General features: G+C 42.3%; 2 protein-coding genes and 2 gene segments (V, D, J or C); all 4 read left to right on the forward strand.

Moving 5' to 3' along the window:
• Nucleotides 1-27,012, forward strand: part of XB5865341.S (uncharacterized XB5865341 S homeolog) — a 250,518-nt gene that overhangs the window by 104,126 nt on the left and 119,380 nt on the right. The window lies entirely within an intron of this gene.
• LOC108705958 (immunoglobulin lambda variable 5-39) overlaps nucleotides 1-27,012 on the forward strand; it is a 218,055-nt gene that overhangs the window by 77,938 nt on the left and 113,105 nt on the right. The gene's annotated exons all lie outside the window — the stretch shown is intronic.
• Nucleotides 986-1,901, forward strand: LOC121394803. The segment is given in 2 exon segments: nucleotides 986-1,136; nucleotides 1,219-1,901. Coding segments are annotated over 2 exon segments (393 nt in total).
• On the forward strand, nucleotides 14,969-19,011 carry LOC121394822. The segment is given in 2 exon segments: nucleotides 14,969-15,088; nucleotides 18,587-19,011. Coding segments are annotated over 2 exon segments (387 nt in total).

A 27,012-nucleotide genomic window follows, 5' to 3' on the forward strand; every position in this document is an offset into this window, starting at 1 on the left:
CGATTATGGTCATGTGTGTATGGTAAGAGTTTGTATAGAAGAGAAGGAAGGTGAGGCAGAGCACACTCCTAAAGTTTATAAAACGAGAACACATGGTGCACAGTGTTAGGAGTACGGCATCCTCCAATGAATCCTCAAGTAGTAAAACACTGGCACTCAAGGAACTTCATGCAGTTTACCCCTTGCTAGTTTATTAGGTGCGGACGTCCTTGAGTGCCAGTGTTTTACTACTTGAAGAGCTTGTATAGAGGCAGGAGTGGCCCAGCAAGTGACAATAGTGGCTCATTAAGGACAGGGCGAATCTATAATCAGTTCAGAGAGTTTATTTGCTGGCTTTCTGCCAATGCAGGGAAGTGTTATTCTGTTTCTGTACAATTGTTGCAAAGTATTGCCCTGCTCTGAAATGTTTCAGCTATGTTACATTGCATCATAGACAGGTGCAAATCACTATTAACTCATACTCATTCACCATAAGCCTTTTTTCATAATTTGCCTTCACATTATTGGGCTTCTTCATAGAGTTCTGTTTCCTCACTTCAGGGATAGGAATGACATCACTATAAGGTAATTTTGGCACCAATTTAGGGCACCCCACACTTCAAGGTATATAGTTGGTTTGGGATTCATCACTCTTGATAAAGGCCTGCGCTCAGACTGAATATTACATTTATTCTTTTTATTTTTCAAAAATTCCAGTTAGTGCTGCTTTTTTCTTATGATTTTTGCTTCAACTCAGTACGTAGCACCATTCTTTACCTAGTAATTATTTAACAAACAATTTCTATACAGATTCTTAACACAAAGCTGTAGTTTCATTACAATTAGTTTTAATTACTTTTAATTGTTCACTCTTCTTTTACACTGTTTCTAAGTCGTTGCACAGTGTTCATTATTGCAAGTTGTTCATCACAAATTTACTGGGCCAAATCTCATTAAAATAGTTGTATAATAATAATATAGTAATAGAAATAAATGAAGCAGCTGTGAGCTCATTTACATACAAGGGCTGGGTCAGATCTGTGCAGGGATTTAATAGGGATCCTGATAGGAGATACAGTACCATAGTAGCAGAGCAATCCTGTACTGAACCATGTCCTGGGCTGTCCTCCTCCTCTCTCTCACCTCTCTCTGTACATGTAAGAGCACCTGGGAGACACTGTGGTTTAATATATCAGTTTTACATTTAATGTTTCTAACACTTCTATTTCTCTGTTGTAGATTCGGCCGCACAAGTCTTTCTAATACAACCAGTGTCTGAATCAGTGAAATTGGGGGAGACAGTGAGAATCTCCTGCACACTCAGAGGTTACAGTATCAGTGATCGCTATCTACACTGGTACCAGCAGAAAGCAGGGAATCGACCCAGATACTTAATGTGGTTTGATTCTGACTCAAGCAAACACCAGGGAGATGGGGTACCTGATCGGTTCTCTGGATCCAAAGATTCCCCTAATAATGTTGCCCATTTAACTATTAAAGGCGCTTTACTAGAAGATGATGCAAATTATTATTGTGCTATATATTATCCACCATCCAGCTCGTTGCACAGTGGAGTATTGCTGTGAGGAACTGAAACAAAAAACTTCAGATTCTTTTACATCAATTTACACACTGTTATTAAATAAGGGAAGGTTGCAGCTAAACTATATTAAAGTCATTGGTATATTTACTGTATAATCCAGACTTGCTCAGGACTAGGGCAGCAGTGTGGAGTAGGGTGAAACAAATGCTGTACATTCTAAAGAAGAACTATAGCTTAGGTTGCTCACCTTTGAGTTAACTTTTTTTTTTAACAAATATTTCTTATTGAATTTTTTTGTCATACAAAAAAAAAACAGGAAGTACAGGTTACATTCAGGTAAACAAGTTTAACCTACGACAGCGTATGTTATAAAGTGACAGTATATGTTATACCTAGTTCCGTCCATACTTGTACCTTTTTATATCAGTCGTGAATTGTGTGCCTTTAATAAACTGCTTTAACTTCAATCTGCTGTCATTCTCGTTAATGAGTTAGCTAAATTCAGAAGAGCGAAAAGAGCAAAGGGAAAGTACTTCTTATTGCACACATGTAGACAAGTATACCTATGCTGCTGGAAGATGTTCGTCTACCCAAACTGACCAAATCTTTTCAAACGTATTGGGGCATCCACGTTTATAAAAGGTTATTATTCTGTATAACAGGAGGCTTTGGTTGATTAGATCAAGCCATTGGCGGAGTGTCGGTGGGAGGCTAGACTTCCACTTCATGGCTATCAATCTTTTTGCCTGTATGAACAGAAAGGTTAACGGATGCTTTTCTTCTGTAAAGGGGGCGATATCCCCAATTTGGTTTAGGATGATGGCTAGTGGGTCCATTGGTATGATAAGTGCTTAGGTGTGACTTATTTCTGCTGCTACCTCACTCCAGTAGTTCTGGATAGGAGGAAACTGCCATACCATATGTGTAGAGACCCCATGGTTTGGTTGGGGCAGTTAAAGTAAGCCACCACTAGAGGGCAATGAGGGAGTTTATAAGTAGGGAAGATAATAGGGGTTCTGGGCCTTTTCTCCCCATGGCGCCTCCCAGGGAGGTACTATAGGACCAGGGATCTGGTTCTGCATAAGATTAGGTACAGCTAGTGTGAGGATTTAACTGTGTTATAGTCGCTCTAGGAGTGAAAGGTGAGTTAGGTTGTGTAGTGAGCAGACATCGCTCCAACGAGGAGGAATAGTGGGGTTAGAACCCCGTGGCATTTGGGCCACTAGCATAGGGACTTGTTCTAAGGGTGAGTTGAGGACTAGATCCAAGACCCCAGAAAGGGTGAGATGAGGACCAGATCGAAGCCAAGACACAAGACCCCAAGGGAAATTCCTGACCATTAGGACTGCCCACTAAGAGGGATTTATCACCCAGTGAGAGAGGGTGAGATCCAGAGGAAGATCCTCCGAGAGTGGTGTGTTACCTTTCAATATTGTTCGTGTAGTAACACTTGCATCAAAACTTGTTTGTTTAAGTCTGGAGAGTCTATGGCACGATTGATTCCTTTTCCAATAAATCAGTTACGTTTGATTGCACAGTAACCGTGTTGGATTGATTTTCTACTGCATCGGCCTACACCAGGTACCGGGAGTTTGCAGGGAGTTGCATGGGTACACTGGGGGTCCAGGGCACACTACAAGCAGTTTAGCCTAGTCACACACAGCCTTAATCCACAGCAAAAGCTACACCTACGGGTGTGCTACATATGAATAATTGGCAGGAGTAAATCCTCACTTAGGGCAGAGGTCTGGAACACTATTGTTTATCTTTAGGGATGTAGCGAACGTCGGAAAAAAAGTTCGCGAACATATTCGCGAACTTGCGCAAAAACGCGAGCGGTTCGCGAACGGTTCGCGAACCCCATAGACTTCAATGGGAAGGCGAACTTTAACATCTAGAAAAGACATTTCTGGCCAGAAAAATGATTTTAAAGTTGTTTAAAGGGTGCAACGACCTGGACAGTGGCATGCCAGAGGGGGATCAAGGGCAAAAATGTATCTGAAAAATCTGCCTGTGTGTGCTTGGAAGAGATAGTGTAGGGGGAGAGCTGTTAGTGATTTCAGGGACAGATGATAGTAAGTTTGCTGGCTAGTAATCTGCTTGATACTGCTCTGTATTGGAGGGACAGAAGTCTGCAGGGATTTGAGGGACATTTTAGCTTAGGTAGCTTTGCTGGCTAGTAATCTGCTGTTCTCTTTAAACAACTGCCATACGTTGACCTTGTAGGCATTGTTTGCCCAGTTTTTTTGGACGCAGCCACTGAAGCACAGTTGCCAGAAAAAATATGCCATATAAATGCTGAAAATAGTCATTTTTCGCCATACGTTGACCTTGTAGACATTGTTTGCCCAGTTTTTTTGGACGCAGCCACTGAAGCACAGTTGCCAGAAAAATTATGCCATATAAATGCTGAAAATATAAATTTTTTTGGTTGCAGCCACTGAAGCACAGAGGCCAGAAAAATTATGCCATATAAATGCAGAAAATATGCATTTTTTTGGTCGCAGCCACTGAAGCACAGTTGACAGAAAAATTATGCCATATAAATGCTGAAAATATAAACTTTTTTGGTTGCAGCCACTGAAGCACAGAGGCCAGAAAAATTATGCCATATAAATGCAGAAAACATGCATTTTTTTGGTCGCAGCCACTGAAGCACAGTTGACAGAAAAATTATGCCATATAAATGCTGAAAATATAAATTTTTTTGGTTGCAGCCACTGAAGCACAGAGGCCAGAAAAATTATGCCATATAAATGCAGAAAATATGCATTTTTTTGGTCGCAGCCACTGAAGCACAGTTGCCAGAAAAAATATGCCATATAAATGCTGAAAATAGTCATTTTTTGCCATATACGTTGAGTCAACGTATGGCAAAAAATGACTATTTTCAGCATTTATATGGCATATTTTTTCTGGCCTCTGTGCTTCAGTGGCTGCGGCCAAAAAAACTGGGCAAACAATGCCTACAAGGTCAACGTCGTTGACCTTGTAGGCATTGTTTGCCCAGTTTTTTTGGCCGCAGCCACTGAAGCACAGAGGCCAGAAAAAATATGCCATATAAATGCTGAAAATAGTCATTTTTTTGGTCGCAGCCACTGAAGCACAGTTGCCAGAAAAATTATGCCATATAAATGCTGAAAATATAAATTTTTTTGGTTGCAGCCACTGAAGCACAGAGGCCAGAAAAATTATGCCATATAAATGCAGAAAATATGCATTTTTTTGGTTGCAGCCACTGAAGCACAGAGGCCAGAAAAATTATGCCATATAAATGCAGAAAATATGCATTTTTTTGGATGCAGCCACTGAAGCACAGTTGCCAGAAAAAATATGCCATATAAATGCTGAAAATAGTCATTTTTTGCCATACGTTGACCTTGTAGACATTGTTTGCCCAGTTTTTTTGGTTGCAGCCACTGAAGCACAGAGGCCAGAAAAAATTAAACCAGTAGGGTTTGCACCCTAGTTTGTAACGGTGGCGGAGGGAGGAGGAGGACGCTAAAGGACAGCTGTGTGTGGAGTCATGAGGCTTGAAGAGAAGGACAGCTGCATAGAAGTCAGAACAAGTCTTCCGGCGTGCAGTAACCCTCCGAGATCCACCCCTCATTCATTTTAATAAAGGTCAGGTAATCGACACTTTTGTGACCTAGGCGAGTTCTCTTCTCAGTTACAATCCCTCCTGCTGCACTGAAGGTCCTTTCTGAGAGCACACTTGAGGCTGGGCAAGACAAGAGGTTCATGGCAAATTGTGACAGCTCTGGCCACAGATCAAGCCTGCGCACCCAGTAGTCCAGGGGTTCATCGCTCCTCAGAGTGTCGATATCTGCAGTTAATGCCAGGTAGTCCGCTACCTGCCGGTCGAGGCGTTCTTTGAGGGTGGATCCAGAAGGGTTGTGGCGCTGCCTTGGACAGAAAAACATTTGCATGTCTGACGTTACAGACTGGCCAAAGGGCTTTGTCCTTGCAGGTGTGCTCGTGGCAGGATTACTGGCACCTCTGCCCCTGGAATGTTGATGAGTTCCTGAAGTGACATCACCCTTAAAAGCATTGTACAACATGTTTTGCAGGCTGGTTTGTAAATGCCGCATCTTTTCGGACTTGTGGTATGTTGGTAACATTTCTGACACTTTATGCTTGTACCGAGGGTCTAGTAGCGTTGCGACCCAGTACAGGTCCTTCTCCTTAAGCCTCTTGATACGGGGGTCCTTCAACAGGCATGACAGCATGAAAGACCCCATTCTCACAAGGTTGGATGCAGAGCTATCCATCTCCGCTTCCTCATTATCAAGGACTGCATCATCCACGGTCTCCTCCCCCCAGCCACGTACAAGACCAGGGGTCCCCAAAAGGTCACCACTAGCCCCCTGGGAAGCCTGCTCCTGTTGGTCCTCCTCCTCCTCCTCCACAAAGCCACCTTCCTCCTCTGACTCCACTTCTGGCACCTCTCCCTGCGTTGCAGCAGGTGCCTGGGTTCGTTCTGGTGATTCCGACCAGAAATCGTGCGCTTCCAGCTCCTCGTCACGCTGGTCTACAGCCTCATCTGTCACTCGTCGCACGGCACGCTCCAGGAAGAAAGCGAAGGGTATTAGGTCGCTGATGGTGCCTTCGGTGCGACTGACCATATTTGTCACCTCTTCAAAAGGTCGCATGAGCCTGCAGGCATCGCGCATAAGCACCCAGTAACGGGGGAAAAAAATCCCCAGCTGTGCAGATCCAGTCCTACCACCCAGTTCAAAAAGGTACTCGTTGACGGCCCTTTGTTGTTGCAGCAGACGTTCCAACATAAGGAGCGTTGAATTCCAGCGAGTCTGGCTGTCAGAAATCAAACGCCTGACTGGCATGTTGTAGCGCTGCTGAATGTCAGCAAGGCGTGCCATGGCTGTGTAGGAACGTCTGAAATGGGCCGACACCTTTCTGGACTGGGTGAGAACGTCCTGGAATCCTGGGTACTTTGACGTTGCAGGGCACATGTGTTAAATTGCCTAGTCTCAACGCTGCCAACAGATTGCTTCCATTGTCACACACCACTTTTCCGATCTGCAGTTGGTGTGGGGTCAGCCACCGATCGGCCTGTGACTGCAGAGATGACAGGAGTACAGATCCGGTATGGTTTTTGCTTTCCAGGCACGTCATCCCCAAGACAGCGTGACAACGGCGTACCTGGCACGTCGAATAGCCTAGGGGGAGCTGGGGGTGCACAGGTGTGGAGGAGGAGAAGGAGGACCCAGCAGCAGAGTAAGAAGAAGACGAGGTAGAGAGCGATGGAGGAGTAGAGGTGGTGGCAGAACCGCGTGCAATCCGTGGCGGTGACACCAACTCCACTGTTGTTGTTGAGCTACCCATTCCCTGCTTCCCAGCCATTACCAAGTTCACCCAGTGGGCAGTGTAGGTGACATACCTGCCCTGACCATGCTTGGAGGACCATGCGTCAGTAGTCATATGGACCTTTGGCCCAACACTAAGTGACAGAGATGCGGTAACTTGGCTCTGCACATGTTGGTACAGGTGTGGTATTCCCTTTTTAGAAAAAAAATTGCGGCTGGGTACCTTCCACTGCGGTGTCCCAATTGCTACAAATTTGCGGAAGGCCTCAGAGTCCACCAGCTGGTATGGTAAAAGCTGGCGGGCTAAGAGTGCAGACAAGCCAGCTGTCAGACGCCGGGCAAGGGGGTGACAGTCAGACATTGGCTTCTTACGCTCAAACATGGCCTTCACAGAAACTTGGCTGGTGGCAGATGACTGGGAATGGGAACAGGTGGTCAAGGTGGAAGGCGGAGTGGAGGGTGGTTCAGACGGGTCAAGGAGAGCAGAGGTAGAGCAGTAAGATGCTGGACCAGAAGGAGTGTGGCTTTTAGTTTGCCTGTTGCCTTTGAGGTGTTGCTCCCAAAGTGCTTTGTGCTTGCCGCTCATGTGCCTTCGCATAGAAGTTGTACCTATGTGGCTGTTGGGCTTACCAAGGCTCAGTTTCTGACTGCACTCATTGCAAATTACAATGCTTTTGTCAGAGGCACACACATTAAAAAAATCCCACACTGCTGACTTTTTGGAAGTGTGCGATCTGGCGGTAACAGTAGAAGTTGGCGGAGTTGGCGGTATTGGCGGCAATGGCGGGTGCGTTGGCCGGCTGAACACAGGTGCCGATACATGTTGTTGCCCTGCTGATCCCTGCGGGCTGTCCTCCCTGCTTCTTCTAAGTCTTATTCTCCTACTGCCTCTCTGACTCTCCGTCTCTCCATCTGAACTACCCTCCTCTTGCTCTCTTCTACTAGGCACCCACAAAACATCAATCTCCTCATCATCATTCTCCTCAGATGCATCAATTTCTTCTGACACATCACAGAAGGAAGCAGCAGCGGGGACCTCCTCCTCATCACTCATTATGTCCATCTCTATCGTGTTCTCTGCCCAGAATTAAATCTGGTGTAAGGTCCTCATCTCCTTCATCTTCTTCTGGCAATAATGGTTGCGCATTACTCAGTTCAAGAAACTCATTGGAAAATAACTCCTCTGACCCCAGTGAAGAAGGGGCACCGGTGGTGGAGGAAGTGTTACGTGGGGTGGCCATAGCAGTGGAGGATGAGGAGGATGTTGTGGTAAAGTTAGAAACGGTAGAGGATGGGGTGTGCTGTGTAAGCCAGTCAACTACCTCTTCAGCATTTTGGGAGTTCAGGGTCATTGGCTTTTTAAAACTGGGCAATTTGCTAGGGCCACAGGATTGCATAGCAGCACGGCCCCTAGCACGGCCTCTGTGTGGCGGCCTGCCTTTGCCTGGCATTATTTTTAAAAAAACAACAACAACAACAAAAACTCAGTTGGTTTTTCTGGAAACGATAATACACACAGCTAGATGGCGGGTTGAAGAAAACACTGTGCAAATAATGCCTACAAAGTCAACGTATACACTACTACAGCGGTGGATACGGATTACGTAAAATATATGAATGCTGCTTGAAAAAAAGTAACTCAAGTGGTTTTTCTAGAGACGATAATATTATCAATATTTAGACAAAATGTGAACAAGCTCACACAGCTCGATGGCGGGTTGAAGAAAACACTGTGCAAATAATGCCTACAAGGCCAACGTATACACTACTACAGCGGTGGATACGGATTACGTAAAATATATGAATGCTGCTTGAAAAAAGTGACTCCGGTGTTTTTTCTGGAGACGGTAATATTATGGATATTTAGACAGAATGGGAACAAGGTCACACAGCTCGATGGCGGGTTGAAGAAAACAGTGTGCAAATAATGCCTACAAGGCCAACGTATACACTACTACAGCGGTGGATACGGATTACGTAAAATATATGAATGCTGCTTGAAAAAAGTGACTCCGGTGTTTTTTCTGGAGACGGTAATATTATGGATATTTAGACAGAATGGGAACAAGGTCACACAGCTCGATGGCGGGTTGAAGAAAACAGTGTGCAAATAATGCCTACAAGGTCAACGTATACACTACTACAGCGGTGGATACGGATTACGTAAAATATATGAATGCTGCTTGAAAAAAAGTAACTCAAGTGGTTTTTCTAGAGACGATAATATTATCAATATTTAGACAAAATGTGAACAAGCTCACACAGCTCGATGGCGGGTTGAAGAAAACACTGTGCAAATAATGCCTACAAGGCCAACGTATACACTACTACAGCGGTGGATACGGATTACGTAAAATATATGAATGCTGCTTGAAAAAAGTGACTCCGGTGTTTTTTCTGGAGACGGTAATATTATGGATATTTAGACAGAATGGGAACAAGGTCACACAGCTCGATGGCGGGTTGAAGAAAACAGTGTGCAAATAATGCCTACAAGGCCAACGTATACACTACTACAGCGGTGGATACGGATTACGTAAAATATATGAATGCTGCTTGAAAAAAGTGACTCCGGTGTTTTTTCTGGAGACGGTAATATTATGGATATTTAGACAGAATGGGAACAAGGTCACACAGCTCGATGGCGGGTTGAAGAAAACAGTGTGCAAATAATGCCTACAAGGCCAACGTATACACTACTACAGCGGTGGATACGGATTACGTAAAATATATGAATGCTGCTTGAAAAAAGTGACTCCGGTGTTTTTTCTGGAGACGGTAATATTATGGATATTTAGACAGAATGGGAACAAGGTCACACAGCTCGATGGCGGGTTGAAGAAAACAGTGTGCAAATAATGCCTACAAGGCCAACGTATACACTACTACAGCGGTGGACACGGATTACGTAAAATATATTATGGCTGCTTGAAAAAAGTGACTCCGGTGTTTTTTCTGGAGACGGTAATATTATGGATATTTAGACAGAATGTGAACAAGGTCACACAGCTCGATGGCGGGTTGAAGAAAACAGTGTGCAAATAATGCCTACAGGGCAAATAATGCCTAAAAGGTCAACTTATACACTACTACAGCGGTAGTAAAATAAAAAAAAGTAAAATAAAAAAAAAATGAATATTAAAAAAAAAAATTAAAGTTGGTGCTGCTGAACTACTAGGAGCAGCAGATTAGCACACCAGTCCCACTCCCCAACACTGCTAGACTAATAGCACTGGGCTCTTATAGTAGTAGTAGTAGTAGTAGTAGTAAAACAACAAAAAAATAAATAAAAGCAGTCCTTACAAGGACTACTGTTATTGCAGCAGTCAGCAGATGAGATCAGAAGCAGGACAGCTGCCCACTGCAGCTACATACAGAGCACTGCAGTAGAAGGTAGATTACTAGCCAGCAAAGCTACCTAAGCTTAAATGTCCCTCAAACCCCTGCAGACTTCTGTCCCTCCAATAACAGAGCAGTATCAAAACGATTACTAGCCAGCAAACTTTCAACTGTCCCTGAAATCACTAACAGGCAGCAGCTCTCTCCCTACACTATCTCTTCAGCACACACAGGCAGAGTGAAAAAACGCTGCAGGGCTTCGGTTTTTATAGGGAAGGGGAGTGGTCCAGGGGAGAGCTTCCTGATTGGCTGCCATGTACCTGCTGGTCTGGGGTGAGAGGGCAAAAAAAAGCGCCAACAATGGCGAACCCAAAATGGCGAACGTCGCGCGACGTTCGCGAACTTCCGGCGAGCGCGAACACCCGATGTTCGCGCGAACAAGTTCGCCGGCGAACAGTTCGCGACATCTCTATTTATCTTATGCAACCTATGAAGGGTCAGGTAAGTCCGGTGTAAGAAATAAAATTGTATCATCCTATCCTTAATACTATTTAAAGGGGTATAAACTGACTCCAGGATTTCCTTCCATACTTCTGTGTCGATATTAGGTATGTCTGTTAACCATTTCTCCCTCAATTTCGGCAACGGGTCTTTATTTGTTCTGCAAAGGATATTGTAGAAAGTGGATAGGTGTTTTTCTAGGGTGGATCAGTGTAACGTACGTTCCAATTGATTAGGGGCAGTGTCTATCACTGCACCACCAAACTGTGTTTGAATTGCGTGTCTCAGTTGTAGGTACCTGAAAAACATGTTATGTGGGAGAGTGAATTTCTCCTGCAGGGCTGCGAAAGATATAAGTTTGCCTTGAATTATGACATCGCCTATGTACTTAATTCCCCAGGAGTCCCACACTCTCGGGTCCGGAACACTTCTCAGCTGGGGGGATATTGGGGTTAAACCACAGTGGCATATATATATATATGGAGCATTGACTATGATCCTTAGAGAACCGGCGATGAGCCATTCTCCAAGAGAGAACAGTCACCTTCATTAGGACTGTAACCCCTACATTTTGCTTCACCCCCAGCTTTGAGTTAACTTTAACATGATGTAGAGAGAGAGAGAGATTCTGAGTTAATTTGCAATTGGTTTTCATTTTTTATCTGTGTTTTTTGAGTTATTTTGCTTTTTGTTTAGCAACTCCCCAGTTTGCAGTTCCAACAGTCTGGTTGATATGGTAATATATCCCCCTTTCGCTGAACGTTGGGAATCCCCTCTATGCGCTCCCCTACTCCTGTTGCACCTAAGGCTTGTGCCTGTCCCTAGTTCCAGTCCTGCATGAATCACTGGTCCCCCTTCTGTATGAAAAGTAGGTATCATGAATAGCAGTATGTTTCCCATGTAACAGAGCACTGTTATGTTCATTCACACGTTGTCTCTTACATGCAAGTTCAAGGTGGCCAAGGAAGAGAGCCAGTGCCTTATGTTTAAAGATGTGCCACTAACAGCATCTGGGGCTGTAAAAAGAGTTGCATATCTCTTTCAATGAAGACTGATCAGTTTAAATAATAATGTGTTGTTTGGGATGCATTGTAGGGACCAGTAATATATCATTGCTCAGGTTAGCTGACCTCTCTGTTAAAAACTGTGTTTCAAGGTTCAAAATTCACAGTAGAGGAAGAAAGAAAGGCAGATGTAGATATATAATGGGTGGGGAAAATTGCCTAACATATATCTCAAAAGCTGGATGAAATACAACTTCCATATTTGCCTCAGGGAAGACATAGCTATTAGTGACTTGAGGGCTGCCACAGCTTGGGCGGGTTTGGGCTGAGCTCAGCACTAGGGATGTAGCGAACGGCGGAAAAAATGTTTGCGAACATATTCGCGAACTTGCGACAAAACATGCGAATAGTTCGCGAACGTCGCGAACCCCATAGACTTCAATGGGAAGGCGAATTTTAAAAGCTAGAAAAGACATTTCTGGCCAGAAAAATGATTTTAAAGTTGTTTAAAGGGTGCAACGACCTGGACAGTGGCATGCCAGAGGGGGATCAAGGGCAAAAATGTATCTGAAAAATCCATTGTTGACACAGCGCTGCGTTTTGTGCTGTAAAGGGCAGAAATCACACTACGTCACTCAGGTGATGTTTCTGGACACGGAATGTGAAAAAGCTCACACAGCTAGGTGGCACTTGGTTAAAGACTGGGCAAATAATGCCTGCAAGGTCAACGTATACACTACAGCCGTTGGATACGGAATATATTATTGCTGCTTGAAAAACGTCACTCGGGTGGTGTTTCTGGAGACGGTATTATTATTGATATTTAGACAGCTAGGTGGCAGTTGTTTGAAGAACAGATGCAGATGAGAGATCAGCAGCAGGACAGCTGCCCACAGCAGCTACATACAGAGCACTGCAGTAGAAGGTAGATTACTAGCCAGCAAAGCTACCTAACCTAAAATGTCCCTCAAATCCCTGCAGAGTTCTGTCCCTACAATACAGAGCAGTATCAAGTAGATTACTAGCCAGCAAAGTTACTATCAACTGTCCCTCAAATCACTAACAGCTCTCTCCCTACACTAGCTCTTCCAAGCACACACAGGCAGAATGAAAAAACGCTGCAGGGCTTCAGTTTATATATGGAAGGGGAGTGGTCCAGGGGGTGTGGGGGTGGTCCAGGAGGGAGAGCTTCCTGATTGGCTGCCATGTATCTGCTGGTCTGGGGTGAGAGGGCAAAAATAAGCGCCAGCTAAGGCGAACCCAAATTGGCGAACGTCGCGCGACGTTCGCGAACATTCGCCGAACGCGAATAGTCGATGTTCGCGCGAATTAGTTCGCGGGCGAACAGTCCGCGACATCCCTACTCAGCACTTCCTTTGCCGGTCGCGGTTCGGGTTGAGCTGTTATGCCTGCTCCCCCTTCCCCATGACCTTACACTGCCCGATTTCTGCTTTTGTTTTTGTAGAGGTGTACTCGCCACGCCTAACCCGTTTTTTCTGATGTAATCGGCTGGGCAGACCTATAAATAGAGGGGAGAAGGTGGGTGCAGACAGGCTTAGGTTGGGTTGGGTGTGGGTCGGGTGCGGGTCAAGAAAAACCCGACCCTGACATCACTAATAGTTATCCATGGGGGAAAAGGCTCATTTGCCACTGTGGAGTTCCTCTCAATTAGCAGCGAAGGCCCTGTATCTAAATAATTGCAGCAATGTCTTAGCCTGATAACAATAGCAGCTGCAGCCTGACACATTGTTACTTTGCTTCTTTTAATCCAGAAATACCAGAGCCACAGCCTGTGATAAAACTGAAGCATTCATGCCATCACAGATCAGATACTTGACCTTTCAGAAGAGAGGGCAAGGACCTGTGCTGTCTATATCAATATAGTTCTGGTTAAGTTCAGCAGCACTATGTTCATCAATGGCACATGGCACATGCTTGATGAGCTATTCTTGACTCATGAAACCTGTGCCAGCAGCTTGGCCTATTATTGTCTGTTTTCTCAATAATAATAATACACTATGCACAAACTGCGCAATTGATAGGATCCCACAATTCTGAAATATTACAGGAGGCTCAACAATTAATATAAACAGTACAAAAAAACATGCACAACAAAATCTCCCTAAAATGCTTCTCCAATCATGAAGTCACCCAAAATTTCCTACCGAACTTCAGATGCATTGGTTTTACCATCAGAGGTTTCAGTTATTGCCAGTGGAGAGGCATTTTTGGAAAAATTTGTCGCCCGCAGTTGTGCATTTTAATCATGGTCGACAAATCTCCCTGTCAGCCATGGCCCTAAAGCCAGTTTCCTATAACAAGGAGAAATAGTTGAACAAATAACAGCATAATATATTGCAAGGGCAGTTCTTGTGCAGTTTTACTATACTGTATGCTTCAAAATTGGAAAACTGATATACAGTATATTGATGAGTGAATATGTTGGCAAACGCAGCTTTTTACGCAGCAAATTTTTCCTTGCCAAATACATTTGACTTCATGGGTGTTTTGTTGATATGTTTTTTTATACCAAAATTTTGCCACGGTTTCACAAAAATATTAGCCAATAGTGAAATAAGGAATTTCAATATGAATCCATTTTTGGTCACTATCAATATAAATCAGATAGGCAGTTTTTTTTACAGTCAGTTACACTACCAGGGCTCCCATGGGATTATAGTTTTCTAGATTAAGCACTTTCTAGTGGTAAGACTCAGGAGAACCAAACACTGATTTTCATTGGGATTTGTAGCCTTCCCAAAAAATCCAGCCTGGACATATCCTGATGTCTGCTGCCTGCAAATATGACATGAATTGTCAAGACATATTTATACACACAGTAAAATGATTCATATCAAAACATTTGATTGAAACTTGGTTTACACTGGTTCTGGCTTAAACCCCATAACATTTATTTTGTTGTTGAACAGAAATAAATGAAGCAAATTGTGCAAGTGACTAGCAATCAGGGCTGCTTCTGCCATGAGCCAAGGTGATCACCTTGCCTCAGACAGCAGCGAGCAGCCAGTTACAAGGGGTGGCAAAAAGCCTCCTCTTGTACCTTTAAGAGCTGAACTTCCGAGTTTTAACTCAATGGACTAGTGCTAAATGCACTAGCAATGCTGAGCCCCTTAGACTCACTCCGATGCTACTTTTTAACCGCTGAGTGGAAGAGGAGTGGGGCCGCATCTGGGCTGCTGCCTCAGTTGGCAGCAGCCCCAGAATCTCCTCTGCTAGCAGCTGTGAGCTCATTTACAAGCAAGAGTTGGGTCAGATCTGTGCAGGGATTTAATAGGGATCCTGATAGGAGATACAGTACCATAGTAGCAGAGCAATCCTGTACTGAACCATGTCCTGGGCTGTCCTCCTCCTCTCTCTCACCTCTCTCTGTACATGTAAGAGCACTTGGGAGACACTTGGTGTCCTTTCATTTGAGTAACCATTAGTCTGTTTTGTATACAGTATGTTTCTGTGTAGCAGATTCGGCCACCTAGATTTTCTAACACAGCCAATGTCTAAATCAGTGAAGCCGGGGGAGACAGGGAGAATCTCCTGCACAGGGATGCCATTATTAGTAGTTACAATGTGTACTGGTACAGTACCTGCAGAAAGCAGGGAATCACCCCAGATACTTGTTATGTTTCTATTCTGACTCTGACACACACTAGGAAGATGGGGTACCTGATCGGTTCTCTGGACATTTTTGGAACATGCAAGGAAGCCAGGCCCAGATTTGTAGCGAGGCCAAATAGGCCCAGGTCTAGGGCAGCAAATTTTTAGCTCCCCAGTGCTCCAGAGCAAGAACGTGCACTCCTCACTGGGTCGGCGCTAGAACTATGAGGGAGGGCGGAAACTTTGCAAAGTCCGGCTCTGAAAGGAGCTAGAGCACCCCAGCTTAATTAACGTAAGCTTTGACCCGCATTAATTTGGGCACATGGGCATTTTAAAAGAACAGACCCAAAATAACAAATGAAGCACTGTCTTATATTTTTTATTTTTCTGCAAATGGACAACATCATCACTAATAATAATGGAACTGCAGGATCCACAACTGAAGCAAGGGATTGTTCCTTATCTGGGACCACTTGTTGACCTGTTCTTTCTGTGGTTGACATATGTCTGATTTAACCAATCTGTTAACTAAGTTCATTTGACTGCAATATTTCTTCCACTCAGGGACCATTGGAAAAATGGACAGACTAACTATCATCTTGTTAACAAAATTCACACATGGTTATTTTGTTCTAAAATAATCAAGTATTTACTGTCACAGTAGTAAGTCCCTGTCCCAAAAACTAAATACAAAATTCATTATACAGACTTACTGGCAAGCTGTGTTCAGAACACAAAGCCCAGACATCAGGCAAGGTTCTAGGTAGTCAGGGTAAATGGTAGGGTCAGTAGTGCCTACCACAGGCAGGATGACCAGGAGGTAAGTAGTTAAATATACCTAAGAACTGGCCACATTACAATACATATATACATAATATATATATATATATATATATATATATATATATATATATATATATATATATATATATATATAAATATATATACACATACACACACAGACAGGTATGGGATCAGTTATCTGGAAACCCGTTATCGAGAAAGATCCAAATTACGGAAAGGCTGTCTCCCATGGACTCCATTATAATCAGATAATCTGCAGTTTTTCAAATGATTTCCTTTTTCTTTGTAATAATAAACAGAATCTTGTACTTGATCCCAACTAAGATATAATTGATCTTTATTGGAAGCAGAACCAACTTATTAGATGTATTTAATATGTATATGATTTTATAGCAAACTTAAGGTATGAAGAAATTACAGAAAGATCCTTTATCCGGAAAACCCCAGGTCCCATACACACACACACACATATATATATATATATATATATATATATATATATATATATATATATATATATATATATATATATATATATATATACGGACACACAGTCTCTTACCGTAAAATTATTACAGAGCAGCTGGGAGCAAACGGAAGAACCTGTAACACAGACTGGAATAGTTAGGCTTCAATACAGGGAAATCCTATAGCCCTAACTTCCTGTATAACAAAGACGTAAGCAAAGAAAGTCATAATGTACCACTTGCCAAGCTCAAACCCAGCAGAGGACAAGATGTGAATAATTCCTTACAGTTACTAGTTCATCATAACAAAAATATGGGATCACTAAATAAAATGCTCCCAACAAGAGAGGTGACAAAAATGTAAATATCCTTCCATTGAAGTCAGTCTGTATTTGAGTTGGTAAAATACTTGAATTGCATAACTGGACCAAAATGAAGGAGAAGGCACATTTCTAGTTTGCCATTATTTAATGCAAATAGCTGATATCGTTTCTAAACTCCCAGCATGTTGGCCATTAATAATTTCCATTCCATTTCCAATTTTGTGATATCTCATATTCTAAATAAATCATCCATACAACAAAGCAGGGTCATGTTATAACATACAATAGATGTGTTGGTGTAATGAGGGGCATTTTATATAATGATCCTAACTATTCCACTCCCCTGGGTAGAGGGGATGATAAACTCTGACAGACTGAAGCTGAATACACAGGACCAGAGAGACTAGACAGACAGGTAGGGGGAGACATATACTAGGAAACACAATCAGACAAGTGGGGCCTAAAGCAGGAAGCTTCAAAACTGTTGCGTGCACTTTCACAAACCAGAGGCCAGCGGTGGATTAAAAAGTAACTTAATTTCCCCAACATAACAAAAGTTACTTTTTAATCAACCGTTGGCCTCTGGTTTGTGAAAGTGCAATCAACAGTTTTGAAGTGATTGTTGGCCAGGCCTTCCTAAGCTAAGGGTTTGGGGCATCACACACGAGCCAGAGTCGTGGAGCAGTGAGTAACCTAACTTGAATGCCTATGAGAGTAACAATCTAAGCGATTGGTCCGGGGCATTTGCACCTGTACCCACCCAGTTATAGGGTGAGCGATCATAAGAAGGATTTCTTTGTGTTACCTCATTGTATTAAAATTATTGGCCGAGGGGTTAGAGCACAACCTAAAAAGTTTGTGTTTTGGAGCTACTGTTATGTCATATACCATATGGCTAATTTACTATAGGTACTGGTGTGTAGGGAGCAACAGACAGTGAGGGGGGCACTAGGCACGTCCCTCTAATTTTTGCCTTTCCATAGTCTGGGCCCTGGGTATGACATTTTAGTTTGTAGCAATTTTTGCAAATGATGGTGATAAGGGAGAGACATTACTCCCCCTCGTACTCCTAACTAGAGCTTGCCTTTCCCAATCATCACCAAAGATACAGGTAACTTTGCGTAAGTTGCCCTTCCATTGTGGCTCACTATGGCCTTCCAGCAGGTCATCAAAGTTTTTCTCTGCATAATGGTGAATAAGGGGAAACCCACGAGGCCAAGGTAAAAAAAAAAATCTCCTTGCCCCATACTTCATAAATTAGGTTTAGTATATAATGCTATATTACATTACAACATTATAAAAAACATGTGGTTCTGTAGAATAGTAAAGTTCTACATGAAAAGCCACTAAAGACTACATGTTGTCTATCAATGTTGTCAAAATGCCATAAAAAAAGCAATAAATGAGGAAAATGATGCAAGTGCAAGTGACTAGCAGCTGTGAGCTCATTTACATACAAGGGCTGGGTCAGATCTGTGCAGGGATTTAATAGGGATCCTGATAGGAGATACAGTACCATAGTAGCAGAGCAATCCTGTACTGAACCATGTCCTGGGCTGTCCTCCTCCTCTCTCTCACCTCTCTCTGTACATGTAAGAGCACTTGGGGGACACTGTGGTTTCCTTTAATTTAATAAGAATGTATCTGTTTATTTAATGTTTCTAACACTTCTGCTTCTGTGTTACAGATTCAGCCGCCCAAGTCTCTCTTACTCAGCCAGTGTCTGAATCAGTGAAATTGGGGGAGACAGTGAGAATCTCCTGCACACTCAGTGGTTACAGTATCAGTGATCGCTATGTGTACTGGTACCAGCAGAAAGCAGGGAATCGCCCCAGATACTTACTGTGGTTTAAGTCTGACTCAAGCAAACACCAGGGAGATGGGGTACCTGATCGGTTCTCTGGATCCAAAGATTCCCCTAATAATGTTGGCTATTTAACCATTAAAGGAGCCTTACTAGAAGATGATGCAGATTATTACTGTGCTATATGGTATTCCAGCTCGTTGCACAGTGGTGTATTGCTGTGAGGAACTGAAACAAATGTTCAGATAATTTTTTTTCAACTTTCATTTAATGCAGCAATACATTACAGAAGGTTCCATTGATGTTTTTACTATAGACCAGGGGGCAGCAGCAATTGCTGAAACAAAAAACGGTTTCATCCTGCAAGGTTCATGATTCAGGGTAGAGCTAAAATAAAAAGATATCTTTACACCTAGAGGGGATTGGGAACATTTTTAATAAAATATTTCTCAAATGCTAGGTGAGATGTAACTTCTATAATGGCCCAAATAAATCATCTGATGCAGTTTGTTTCACCAGTCAGTGTGCAAAAAGTTAAAGGAACAGTAACAGCAAAAAATGAAAGTGTTTTTAAATATTGAAAATATCATGTAATGTCGCGCTGCACTGGTAAAACTGACCTGTTTGCTTCAGAAACACAATATAGTTCATATTCACAAGCTTCTATGAAGCAATGGTGGAAATTGAAAAAAAGGCTATATGGCACAGGTTAAATACTGGATAACATTTAACACCATTATGTTCTACAGAGTTTATCTGCTGTATAACCTGAGCCTTTTCTCCTTTGAATGGCTGCCCCCATTGCTACACAGCAGCTTATTTATATAAACAATAGTAGTTTTTCTGAAGCAAACACAGCAGTTTTCCCAGTGCAGGGCAACACTGCATTATTTTATTATTACTGTAAGATGTTACTGTTCCTTTAAAACAATGGAAAGGCCATTTAAGTTTTGAACAGGGTGCAGCAGAGGCTATATGGTCAATATGATTAATATGCATATAAATGAGCATGGGTGGCCTTTCTATTGCAGTACAATAACCTGAGCAAGTGGGTGTCCAAAATTCTACCCAAATATTAGTGTATCCTCAGATGCCTCTCCAGCATACATCTAAAAGTACCACTGTACTTATCTTATAACATTTAGTTTACAGTTGATCAGCAGAGGTTAAAAGTAGAAATTAACACTGTAAGTGCATGTTTGACCTCACTAAAATGTACTCAGACCCTGCTTTATCTGATGAATCCAGGGCAAGAGCATCAACTGATACTGGGGAACACTTGAGATACCGTCAATCTGTATGTGGTAGTAGTTTCAGGGTTAATACAGCAGATTGTATCCATAGTTGCACCATAGTAATGTGCGGGCCGGCCCGATACCACAGGTTGGGCCCAACATGCTGCTCCTCTTTGGGTTTGGGTTGAGATCTTCTGCCTGCTCCACAACCTTAGGGTAAGGGCACATGGGCAGATTCGTGGAGATAAGTCGCCCCGGCGGTAAATCGCCTCTTCTTCGGGGCGACAATCTCCCCGAACTGCCTTCCCCTACCTTCCCGCCAGCTATAATGAAAAGTCGCCAGCGGGATGGCACTCGTGGTGCTTTGTTTTCCGAAGTCGACCGAAGTTGCCTCACGAGGAAACTTTGGGTGACTTTGGAAAATTAAGTGCCACGAGTGCCATCCCGCTGGCGATTTTTCATTATAGCCGACGGGAATGTAGGGCAGTTTGGGAGATTGTCGCCCGAAGAAGAGGAGATTTGTCGCCGGGGCGACTAATCTCCCCGAATGTGCCCTTACCCTTAAACTGCAGGCTTTTTTATAGACTCACGCCTGCCCCACCCCTTTTATGACATCATCTGCGGGGCTATAAACGGAGGGGGGAGGTTCTCGACCTGCACATCACTATATCACTATATATTTTAATATATTAAAGCTGGCCAACTATGTCAAATTCATCACTGGTCTGGCCAGTCCTACACTCGCTTTCATTCTACTGCTTCAGGGTTAAAACTCCCAAATGGATGCTCCCCCAGATGCGCCCCCTGCTAAGGGCAATGACACATACAGAGATTTGTTGCCGGTGTTAAAACATCACTACAGCGGGTAACAAATTTTTCTGAAAATGCCTTGCTGTTTACTGGCCTTGTAATTGGCTCAAGTAAATTACATTACATGACTTAATTTTGCCGTCTTAGGCCTGGGCCTTTGTGGCCTCGCTACAAATCCGGGCCTGCTTGCAGCCATCGTATCATAAACTTGTTGTGGTTAGCAATATATTTTGCACCATGTATTTGTTTATCATTAAGCAAATTGTCTCTATAAACTGCAGGATGGTCTATAATATTGGCTGGTTGCCAAGTGGATAGTCCCTAGAAACTGCTGGCCTGTCCTTGAACACAGCTCTACCATAGCATATCTCCTAATGCACTTCACTGAAGAAATCCTCCCAGAGTGAGGGAGGCCTGTTGAGAAATGAATAATGAATATGAGCCACTGCTAGGATTGCCACCTGGCCAGTAAAAATTATGGTTGATCTCAATGTTATTTATAGAGGAAAAAGTTAAATTTATAGTAAGGCCGGTATTTTTTTTCCAGAAAAGGTGGCAACCCTAATCACTGCAGGGGAACAAATTAAATAAGCCAATGCAGGGGCATTTTCTGATTTCTGATCGTCTGTACAGTTAGTGTTTGTACAAAGGTGGCAAAAGGTAACCCAGCGAGGGCAATAGTGACTCATAAAGAAAGACACAGGGTGATTATATGATCATTTAAAAGTGTTTAATTTGCTGGCTAGCTTCCAATACAGGGAAGCACTATTCCCTATCCCTAAAATCATTGTTCTACAATAATAGAAATGTTGCAGCTTCTGTGTTACATTGAATTACAGACAGGCTGCATTACTGTCATTACTGCACTACTGAAGCTACATTCCAGGGCTCATTTACTAGGGAAACCACAAATGTCATTGCCCTGCTTATGCCATAGTCATTCCATGAATCTACATCATTCATCAAAGGTACTTGTGTCTAAAGTCACTACTTGCACTTTTTTAAAGTTGACTTCTGTACCACAATGTTCATCTCGTCCTGAACTGAGCTCAAGGGCACTAGGAAACCCCAGAGCTACTGCTACCTTGTACTGTATGATATAGGGCTCATCTCGAGTCTAGAGAGCAACAGTGGGGGGCGCTAGGCATGTACATATTATATCTGCCTTTCCCATGGCTTGTACAGAGCTTTCCCTTCCCGATCATCACCAAAATCGCAAAATTTAAGCCACCTTCAACTGTGGCCCACTATGGCCTTCCAGCAGTCTGTCAATAAGCTGCCTCTGGTAACATTTGCATCTTCTAGTTCAGAGATAACAACTGCCCTTTCTTCACTAGTGATGTGGTCCCACCTAGACTCAATTCTAATTTGAAAGCGGTCTGTGTATATATATATATATATATATAAATATATATATATATATATTTCAGTATTCGGAATATCACGACTCTCGTAGCTAAATGTGCCTGGGTGCATACCTCCATAAAGTTAATACTCCTCTGCCAAATAAAGTTGCACTCACAGGACTTGTTGAAAAACAAAAAAAATATTTATTTAAGGCAAACGCTGTCATTTTGGCTTTTACACCAGCCTTTATCAAAGTTAAATATAAAACCCACATAAATACATGGTGCTTGGCAGGATCCTATGGTGACATGAACAGCAAAGGGACATGATACCAATCAGAGATGTGATCCCAAAGATGACGTGGCAGTAAATAACCCATCCCCACCCCTCATCATCATACACAGTTAATAAAATCAAACCCCCTACAAACTTCTCCCAAAGGACCCAAAAATATACATAAAACATCGGACTAATTGTCTTAATACATATTAAACATTGTTGTAAATATTTGTTTCCCCATTGTTTCTTGTTAAACATTGTTGCAAATCTTTCTCTATCATTTTACGTAGCCAAAACAAGTTATATACTTTCCTTCTTGAATAAACCCACCATAAATGGTTACGGTCAAGGTTTATGAAGCATGATCAACAAAGAGTTATGGGCAAGGCATACATATATCAGCCTCTGGAACAGGACTCCTTGGCCTAACCACATTAAAACAGAACACCCATATAGAACGTAAAGTGAATCAGCAAAATAACAGCCTACAACAGTTACACCGTAATGTGTCCTGAGAGTGAAAATGAGATCAAATGAAATAAAGCAACCAACACAAAATGAAAGAAAAAAGGGGCACAAAATCAATAAAGACAAAGGGGCAAATTCACGAAAGGATGAATTTTTGTTAGTAAATTACCAATGTCCCTGCGGATGGAATTTCTGGAGAATTTTCACTAGCGACAGCCACTTCGCCCTTTAGTAAATCTGCCCCAAAGAATCTATATCAATGGAATCATTATCAGTAAAAATAATGGTACTTTCTAACCATAATGTTCATCCCTCAAATCAATCTTAGCATAAAAAACATGGTTATAATAGCTCAAGGATGCAGGCAAAGGTTACAAATCAAGGCGCATGTAGTATGTGACACCAATTCATTAAGGCCAAACAGACTTAAGAGTTTTTGTCCTTCTTTTCTACATTTCATTCAAAATCTCTGTACATTATGATTGATATGAACAGGTTCCAGGGGACGCTAAAAATTAAAGAGCATTTTCAGGTTCTTAGTACCCAGATAAATTTAAACTGAGAAGCAATTTCGAACTCACAAACACTCCTAAATCCATAGAAGCCTTCACACGACTCTTGATTGATGAAATACAAAGAGATTCTGTGCATAAATTGTTTCCTAATTTCACACAAGCAGAAAGGGAGGCTGTATGCGGCCTGGCTAATAATCTGAATATTGTTATCAGTCCTGCGGACAAAGGTGGGGCAATAGTGATACAAAATTATAGTAACATAGTAACTAAGGTTGAAAAAAGACACACGTCCATCAAGTTCAACCTTTTAGTTTTTTTAAAAAAAAAACAATTAGTTGATCCAGAGGAAGGCAAAAAATTCATCTGAAGCCTCTCCAATTTGCCTCAGTTGGGGAAAAATTCCTTCCTGACTCCAAAATGGCAATCGGACCAGTCCCTGGATCAACATATACTATGAGCTATCTAACATACCACTGTATTCCCTTACTTGCTAAAAAGCTATCCAACCCCTTCTTAAAGCTATCTAATGTATCAGCCTGTACAACTGATTTAGGGAGAGAATTACACATCTTCACAGCTCTCACTGTAAAAAAACCCCTTCCAAATATTTAGGCGGAACCTCTTTTCTTCTAATCGGAATGGGTGACCTTGTGTCAGCTGGAAAGACCTACTGGTAAATAAAGCATTAGAGAGATTATTATATGATCCCCTTATATATTTATACATAGTTATCATATCACCCCATAAGCACCTCTTCTCCAGCGTGAACATCCCCAATTTGGCCAGTCTTTCCTCATAGCTAAGATTTTCCATACCTTTAACCAGCTTAGTTGCCCTTCTCTGTACCCTCTCTAATACAATAATGTCCTGTTTTAGTGATAGAGACCAAAACGGTACGGCATATTCTAGATGGGGCCTTACAGGTGCTCTATATAGTGGAGGAATGACCCCCTCCTCCTGTGACTGTCCCCACTGTCCAGCACCTTACTTACCTCATCATAAAAAGCAATCAAATTTGTCTGACATGACCTATCCTTCATAAAGCCATAGGACAAAATTTTGAATGTGATTCCTTAACAAGCCTTCAAATAATTTGCCCACCACAGATGTCAAACGTACTGGCCTATAATTGCCAGGCTGAGATCGTAATCCCTTTTTAAATACTGGAATAACATCAGCTTTTCTCCAATCCATAGGCACCATACCAGATGACAGTGAATCTGAGAAAATCAGAAATAAGGGCTCGTCTAAAACTGAACTAAGCTCTCTTAGAAACCGGGGTGTATGCCATCAGGCCCTGGAGCCTTGTTTACATTCATTTTTATTAAAGCTTTATGAATCATATCCTGAGTCAGCCACTGACTAGATTGAGCTGAGCCATTAGTGCAGCTATAAAGTGAGCCTGGGAACCCAGACTCCTCTATTGTATACACTGAAGAAAAGAACTGATTTAACACATTTGCCTTTTCTGTATCTGTTACAACAATACTGGTACCATTATTTAATGGAGCAACACTCTCAACCTGCATCTTTTTACTATTAATATATTCAAAAACCTTTTTATCATTAGTTTTCACATCCACCACAATTAACTCTTCATTTTCTTTCTTTGCCTTCCTCATTGCTGATTTACAACATTTATTATAGTGTTTATATTCATTAAATGCAGCTTCTGTCCCAACAGATTTGTATTTTTTGAATGCCTTTCTCTTCTTTCCTATTAACTTCTTTAATTCTGTATTAAGCCACACAGGATGATTCTTGGAGCTTCTACATTTACGCCTTAAGGAAATAAATTGAGAACAGTAATGATTTAAATGACAACCATTTCTGTTCTGTGTTTTTAGCTGAAAACCTAATGCCCCAATCAATAATCTGTAGGGCAGCCCTCAAGGCACTAAAATTAGCTTTTCCAAAATTCATGGTTTTTGTTGTCCCAGTATATATTTGTTTTTTGCACCAGACATTAAAAGATATAACATTATGGTCACTATTACCCAGGGGTTCAATGACTTGCACATTTACTATATGTTCTGGGTCATTTGAGATCACTAGATCCAGAATAACATTTTTTTCTGGTTGGCTCCTCAACAACCTGTGCCATAAAATTGTCATGCAACAAGTTTATAAACTTGTTCCCATTAACTGATCTGGCAGTACTGTTGCTCCAGTCAATATCTGGGTAATTAAAACCCCCCATTATCATTACTTTACCCAAACTAGCAGCCTTTTCTATTTGCATCAGGAGCTTAGCCTACTCCTCCGCACTTACATTAGGGGGTTTAAAGCATACGCCTACAATTAATTTGCTGGACTCTTTACAATTGGTGAAGAACTCCAGCCATAAGACTTCTGCCCCCTCATTTTCTAACATAACCTCCTCCTTTATATAAGCTTTTAAATCCTGCCTAACAGACATACCCCTCCACATTTCTATTGCCTCTGTCCCTCCGAAACAAAGTATAGCCACTGATATTTACTGTCCAGTCATGCGACTCATTCAGCCATGTTTCGGCCACACCAATCACATCACATTTTCCCTCCAGCACCTCCAGCTCTCCCATTTTACCAGTCAGACTCCTTGCATTTGCAAACATACATTTAATACTGGTACCATAGTGATTACCACATTGAGATGTTGAGACAATTTTCAGACAGCAGTGTATACCTACAATTACCCACTGACCCAACCCTGACATACAAACGTAAAATACTATACAGATGGGGTCTATTTTGGGTTATCTGATAGAGAACATGAGGGGCTTTCTGACACAGGATTTTCTTGTGTCCTATTATTTACACACTTCAAAAAGTACATAAGAGCTGCACATCTCCACTGGGTTGCACTATAGTAAGTGCCAGGGTGGTATAGCAACCTTTGGCCATCTTTGTGGATTATTTTCTAGACTGCAACCATTAGTTGCTAAGACTCCTACTTGCATCAGACACACAGGTGATTTTCTTAAGAAATTGCCTCTTAGGTATTACTGGCGACTATGGATGTTTCTTCATTGTATACTGTAATCCCGACAGATGAGGGTATTGATGTGGTCATAAATGTTCTTCTGTACACCCCTGATCACACAAGACTGCACACAGAATTTCTGATATATTTACTTTATTTGTGCTTGAACCTAAACTACTTTAAATTTGAACAGTCACATTTCTTACAAATTAGTGGAACGAGTATGGGGTCAAATGTTGCACCACAGGCCAGGACAGGCAATCTGTGGGTTCTGGCAAATGCCAGAAGGGCTGCTATAAGGTCCCATAGAAAATCAGTAGTTAGTGGGCTGGTGGGGGCTGTTTGGGCCTCTATGTGGGCTGATTGGGCCTCTGTGTACCAGAGAGGCCAGGGCCTATTTTAATTCTCAGTCCGGACCTGTTGCACCAGCATTATTTATGTCCAATTACGAGCAGACCCACATTCTATCTACAGATGGTATACATATGTACAGACTATTTTGATTCATTGAAGATTTGTTTCTGTTGTGGACTGGCACTAAGGACCTTTTTCAGACGACGGTCAGTGAATTGAATGCCTTAATGTCGGAAACAGCCCGGACTCTTATGTGTGGTTTGGGACTTGTACTTACCTTGTGAGCCACTGGAGGCTCTTGAGGCTGGTCCTGATCTGTTATGATATGTTCCTGAT

Source organism: Xenopus laevis, chromosome 1L, assembly GCF_017654675.1.
Source record: "Xenopus laevis strain J_2021 chromosome 1L, Xenopus_laevis_v10.1, whole genome shotgun sequence".
In the NCBI taxonomy this organism is placed as follows: domain Eukaryota; kingdom Metazoa; phylum Chordata; class Amphibia; order Anura; family Pipidae; genus Xenopus; species Xenopus laevis.